General features: G+C 37.4%; 1 protein-coding gene across 1 annotated transcript; it reads left to right on the top strand.

The window, feature by feature from the left end:
• The first annotated feature begins 735 nt into the window (after positions 1 to 735).
• LOC137710465 (sulfate transporter 1.2-like) lies at positions 736 to 5,227 on the top strand. Its single transcript, XM_088686434.1, has 14 exons — positions 736 to 862; positions 1,150 to 1,505; positions 1,594 to 1,642; positions 1,743 to 1,950; positions 2,063 to 2,237; positions 2,332 to 2,397; positions 2,486 to 2,599; positions 2,688 to 2,804; positions 2,893 to 3,019; positions 3,354 to 3,640; positions 3,727 to 3,917; positions 4,339 to 4,424; positions 4,526 to 4,602; positions 4,723 to 5,227. Exons 2-14 carry the CDS (start codon positions 1,164 to 1,166, stop codon positions 4,864 to 4,866), a joined length of 1,983 nt encoding a protein of 660 aa, XP_088542560.1. The 5' UTR covers positions 736 to 862; positions 1,150 to 1,163; the 3' UTR covers positions 4,867 to 5,227.
• The last annotated feature ends 1,228 nt before the right edge of the window (positions 5,228 to 6,455 follow it).

Below are 6,455 nucleotides of genomic sequence, written 5' to 3'. Positions count from 1 at the left end.
CATATTTCTCTTGCGACACTAGTTTTTAAAAAGTTTAAAAGCACTGGATGCTTCTGCTTCTGTTGTTTGTTTCATATCAGCATTAATCAACATTGTAATTTCAACTTACTGTGAAGAAGAAGATTAGGTATTTAGCCATCTGTAACACAAGACGTATGCTTACATCGATCGACAACTTCACCTCTTGTTTCAACCCCTCTTTTTTTCGCTCCCTCCCTCCATCCCTTTTTACATTCTTGTTCACTTGGAGTCAATGGCTCGAATCAAATCCCATTGTGGTCCTAACAAAATTCTCAAATAGTAGTTGGAAAGCAACTTAGACAACAAGGGTTTGCTTCCAATGGGACCATAATCAAGAATTTGATTCCAAATGCTTTTTTTTTCATCTAAGACACCAGCTAAAATCATGGAACTTCTACTTCCATACTTTTAGTTGCTGTTTGTGAGGGACTTAGGGTTGAAAAATAAGGCCTAATTAATATTTAGAGTTGGTTTATGCTTCTGGTTTTCTAGTTGCTAACCATCTGTCCTCCTAAGTCAAACACCATTTTTTAATACATTTATACATCTAAGCTATACAATTATGGAACGGATGATGATTGCTTAGCTTATTTAATAATCAATTCGTGGGCGGGTTCAGATTATTTTTTGTTTAGTTAAACTTTGTTAACTTATTACTAGTCATGTATTTGACAGGTAAGATATCCACTTTTTGTACAGTTTGAAAAGTCTGACCAGAAGTACTTTTTAAGTGCTTATATAAGGAAGAGTTTCTCGGCTTTCCTTCAGCATTCACGTAAGCCCTGCCTACTCCAAAAACAACTTCTGCGAAGTGCCTTCTCCCGCACCCTCCTTTCATTTGGTTAGATTCAGTCTCTTCTGTAGCTATCACGCCTAACAAGTTATATTTCTTGAGTGTAGTTATTTTAGTCTTCGGTTCTTTAAGATATGTGCATGAACTGAATAAGTCCATCAAACCTATATTCCCTTGGACTAGTTGAAAAAACACATTCTGCATGCAATTATAAACTGCTTCTAGTGGTCTATTGTACTCCTTCACATTTTTTCGCTATCACTTTGTTCGAAATATGAGAATCGCTATTCTGATCTGCCTGTTCATCATTTCTTTTTCTGTTTCTTGCATTACAGTGAACTGATTATCCATGGCTTCAATTCATTCAAGCAACGAGGACATCGAAGCCAAAGAATTGGACACCAGAAGCGTATCATCTTCGCGCAATCATTCGCAGGGTGCACCATACATTCACAAAGTGGGAGTTCCTCCAAAGCAGAACCTCTTCAAGGAATTCTCGAACACTGTGAAAGAAACCTTCTTTTCAGATGATCCTCTACGGCCCTTCAAGCACCAACCTAAGTCGCGAAAGTTCATCCTTGGCGTGCAGGCTATTTTCCCCATATTCGAATGGGGGAGAGGCTATAATCTATTGAAGTTTCGGGGTGATCTAATTGCTGGACTGACTATTGCTAGTCTCTGCATTCCTCAGGTAAATTGGCAGCTTAATCTATTGAAAATCAGCTTATGTCCTTTTTCCGGTTCCATAGTTGTAATGATTTTCTCAACTGGAAAATCAGGACATTGGATATGCAAAACTTGCAAACTTGGCTCCACAGTATGGATTGTGTAAGTATATCTATGCTACTCAAGAACACACCTTTATTGTTACCTGATTTCCTTGGATGTTGTTCTGAGACTTCTCTTTTGTTTTTCAAAACCTTTACAGATTCGAGCTTTGTTCCACCGTTGATCTATGCAATCATGGGCAGCTCAAGAGATATTGCCATCGGACCAGTGGCGGTGGTGTCTCTCCTGCTGGGTACACTTCTTCAGAATGAGATTGACCCTGTTAAGAACCCAGATGATTACCGGCGCCTGGCCTTTACGGCTACCTTCTTTGCAGGCATCACCCAAGCCACCCTTGGGATTTTGAGGTAATTGCTTTAGCTTTATTTTACATCTTACATTTTTTTTTTACCTTAATGAAGGCCTCTTAGCTTTTGATTCTCAGTCGTAATACTATCCTGGTTTTGTTTTTGTTATCAGGATGGGGTTCTTGATTGATTTCTTATCTCATGCTGCCATTGTTGGGTTTATGGGTGGAGCTGCCATCACAATTGCTCTCCAACAGCTTAAGGGTTTTCTCGGAATACAGAAATTCACAAAGAAAACTGATATTGTTTCTGTAATGCAATCTGTATTTCACTCAGCTCATCATGGGGTAAGCTTTATCTAGGGTTAAAATCCGAAACATCTTTTTTCTTTCACTAACTGAAACATCAAGTTACTGATCCCCATATTACACAATTTTGCAGTGGAACTGGCAGACAATAGTTATCGGAGTATCATTTTTATCGTTCCTCTTGCTTGCCAAATATATTGTAAGAATCCCCAAACTTTACTGCTACTCACCTAATATAATTCAAGCTTGTTAGTTCTTGTCTGATTTTCACAAGTTCTCGGGAGCAGGGAAAGAAGAAGAAGAATCTCTTCTGGGTTCCAGCAATCGCCCCGCTAATATCTGTTATCCTGTCCACTTTTTTTGTGTACATAACTCATGCAGAAAAGGATGGGGTTGCAATCGTAAGTCCCATGTGTTATAAATAGTACTTCAGAAGAATGTTAATTTCAGTTGCAAGAAGCACTACTTACGGTTTCTCCATGTATGTAGGTGAATCATATCGAAAAAGGAATCAATCCTCCATCTGTGAATGAAATATTTTTTACTGGTGACTATCTTGCGAAGGGTTTCAAGATTGGGGTTGTAGCTGGAATGGTAGCATTGACGGTGAGCATCTCAGAGCTCATTTCCTCTAACCAAGAAGAAAATTTGATATCATTTCTTGTATCTTTTTCTTATTGGTGTGAATTATCAGGAAGCTATAGCAATTGGAAGAACTTTTGCTTCCATGAAGGACTACCAGTTGGACGGAAACAAAGAAATGGTGGCTCTAGGAACCATGAATATTGTCGGTTCAATGACTTCCTGCTATGTCGCGACAGGTGAGAAAGAAAGTACCATTTAAATTATGAATTACAGACTAATAGTTGCGAATGCATATTTGTGCATGATAAGGGTTCAGGAGCTGTAGTCTATTGGTTTAGGCTTCTAGCAGGCCCAGACCATGTTTTCAATTAAAAAATTTGACTAGTAAAACCGTTGAAGATGGATTATAGTTAATGCATAACAAATTCTCAAAATAATACAAATCTAGCAAACGTAGCTAGTTGATACTCTAAGGTTAAGCAATAAGCATACTTAAAACCCTTGAACCTTGTATCTAGAGGGATGCGTGACTAAGGACATGGAACTGATTGAATGCTCTTATACTTGCAGGTTCCTTCTCACGCTCGGCAGTGAATTACTTTGCCGGATGCCAAACTGCAGTCTCTAATATTGTCATGTCCGTTGTTGTTTTCCTAACCTTGCAATTCATTACACCTCTTTTTAAGTACACCCCGAATGCCATTCTTGCTGCCATCATTATATCCGCTGTGATCAACCTAGTCGACTTCCAAGCAGCAATCCTTATATGGAAGATTGACAAATTCGACTTTGTCGCTTGCATGGGAGCCTTCTTTGGTGTTATCTTTGCATCTGTTGAGATCGGCCTCTTAATTGCGGTACATATCTTTATTGTTAACTGCCTTGTATTCGAAAACTATCTTATAGAGATCAGCAATCTAAATTAACATTTGTTTCTGTCCAGGTCTCAATATCCTTTGCTAAAATCCTCTTACAAGTTACCAGACCACGGACTGCAATACTCGGGAAGATTCCAAGGACAAATGTATACAGAAACATCCAGCAGTATCCAGAAGCAACTAAGGTTCCAGGGGTTATGATTGTGAGAATTGACTCAGCAGTTTACTTCTCCAACTCCAATTACATTAAGGAGAGGTACATATAGTCTCTCGTATATGCTCAGTTCACTTAAATCTTCGTGATAATTCTTAAAGCTGCAATGAAAAAGGGGTAACCTAGGACTAAAAAATCTATAAAAAGAGAACTTGTGGTTGCCTTACATTGACAATAGATCTAAATTTATTATGGTTAGACAAGGTGAGACCTTTTGATTAGTTATATTTTGTATGGCTGTTAAACTTTGGTTTAACTGCCAAACTAAGCTGTTTCCTTCGACTTATTAAAGCTTTCATACTTGAAATGGGCAGCATAGGCTATATAAGTCACATGTTAGTTCTAGTACTTTATATGCCCTATCATGGAAAGAACCTAGAAATAGGCTGATTTTCATGTTTCACAATTTTCTTAGTCATACTATCTGTAGTTTTCGTGGTCCTCAATTTCAACTTCCTTGCAGGATATTAAGATGGTTGGTAGACGAAGAAGAACAGTTGAAAGAAGCCTACCTACCAAGCATTCAGTTTTTGATCGTTGAAATGTCACGTAAGCAGTTTTCTAATCTTTAAAACCAAATGCCGATACGCTGATTCATTACTCCCGGTTTATCTAAACTCATTTCTCATGGTGTCTTGTGTTCGTTGCAGCCGTGACTGACATTGACACCAGTGGTATTCATGCTTTGGAAGAGTTGCATAGGAGTCTCCAAAAGAGAGATATTCAGGTAAATTATATGCATGCGAAATCATCCTGTCATTTTCTACTTCAGTGAACAAAAATTACACTGACATTCTATGTGATATGAACTTGTTCAAGTTGTCTTTCCCCCAATCTTCTTGTGCAGCTTGTTCTTGCAAACCCCGGACCGGTGGTGATTGATAAGATTCACGCATCCCACGTTTCAACTATGATAGGCGAAGACAGAATCTTTCTCACGGTGGCTGATGCCGTCTCATCCTGTTCTCTGAAATTGGTGGAAGAAGCTTAGTGTAAATGGAATGTGATTATTGTTTGAGAGAGTAAGCACAAACAAATTATTGAAATGGAGAGAGAGGCTTACCAGGTTCTTCAGTTGAAAAGTGGATGGCCGGGAAGCAAACGTGAAAGTGGTAAAAGCTGAAGTGTTTGAGTCCAATGCAAGTAAAAAGTAAAAAAGATATGTAACAACATAAAGAGGTGCAAATTGGTAAATGGGTGTTCAAATTACAGGAAAAATGTGTGTAGAATGAGAATCGAACTATTGGTTTTCTTTCTACATATAGATTTGTATGCTTTTGGATCTGTATGTGCAAGTTTGGTATTCCACTTTTATTTATCAGTATATAAGAGTTTTTGTGAGTTTGAGGGCATGGATCTTTCTATTTCCTATTGCAACAAACACCAATGTTTTAGTATTAACGACGTGGGTGGAATGCTTATGATTGTTTGAGATTCAACTCTATATCGCTTTGATTAATAAATCCTTTTCAAAAAAGAAAAGAGTCGCAGTAATTCTGTATAATGGTCAAACAAAAGGGTGGTGTAATTAGCACTCCAAAAAAATCATTGTGCACTATTTATAAGTGTATTTTTCTTTTTAAATATAAAAAGTGCGAAATGCATAATAATTTTTATTGAGTGTAAATAATATCACCCTTCAACAAATATAAACCATCTATTAGAACAGTACACAATATGTGATGTAACCTTGCTAGAAGCAATAAGACTATGGATTTAGGAATCATTTGGTACGTAAAGAGATTGGATTGGAATAAATAGCTGTTTAACATATTGAAGGTAGAAGAGAATAATTTTTCATTTTGAGGCGGATTAAAAGGAATTAGACATAAAGGAAATTTCTCCATTCTAATCCTATCATTTTGGGGATAATTGGATTGGAATGGATAAGTTTTCTTTCTTAAGTAATCTATCACTTACATCCACGTTGGTCACACTTTTTTCATCTCTTCCTTCAAAATAGCGTTTTATCCGTTCCAATCCGATCTTGCAATAGTACTCATGGCCTAAAGACAGTCTTACAGAAGCCCACAATGAAACGGCAATCCCAACTCAGTCCCCATATCAATACTTGGAGCCAATAAACTGCCAGAGATTTTATGTTTGGAGATCAAGGTACTCAAGAATGAAAAACGTCTCATTAGATAGGTAGGTCTTGCTATAACTTACAGGAAAGTTAAAATAACCAACCTCGTAGAGGGCTTTGCTAACCAAGCTAGAGGAAGGCATACTCTATATGAAATAGAGCAATATAAATATCAAAATCAATATACGCAACGTCTTTTATGGTAAGAATATATAGACCCATGATTAGATGGCTCGAATAAACTTTTTGAAATGACAATAACACCACCTTAAAAAGTTAGTATGAAACTTGGCCCAAGTTATTGGTAGAAAAGCGTAAATCTGTATATTAGTTTATGTATGTGGTACAGTCACAGAGGGCTTGGGGGTTGGGTACATCGACATCAAGAATACAGTAGTATATATAGTGTAGTGCAAGATATACGTAGCAATATTCCATTGTTTGATAGTTAGTGTTCAGGGTGGATCTATCTGAAACCTAAATCATATCTAATC

The sequence above is a fragment of the Pyrus communis genome, chromosome 15 (assembly GCF_041283825.1).
Source record: "Pyrus communis isolate YQ-2024b chromosome 15, ASM4128382v1, whole genome shotgun sequence".
Classification (NCBI taxonomy): domain Eukaryota; kingdom Viridiplantae; phylum Streptophyta; class Magnoliopsida; order Rosales; family Rosaceae; genus Pyrus; species Pyrus communis.
Note: the sequence above shows the minus strand (reverse complement) of the source record. Positions and strands in the feature narration are given on the sequence as shown.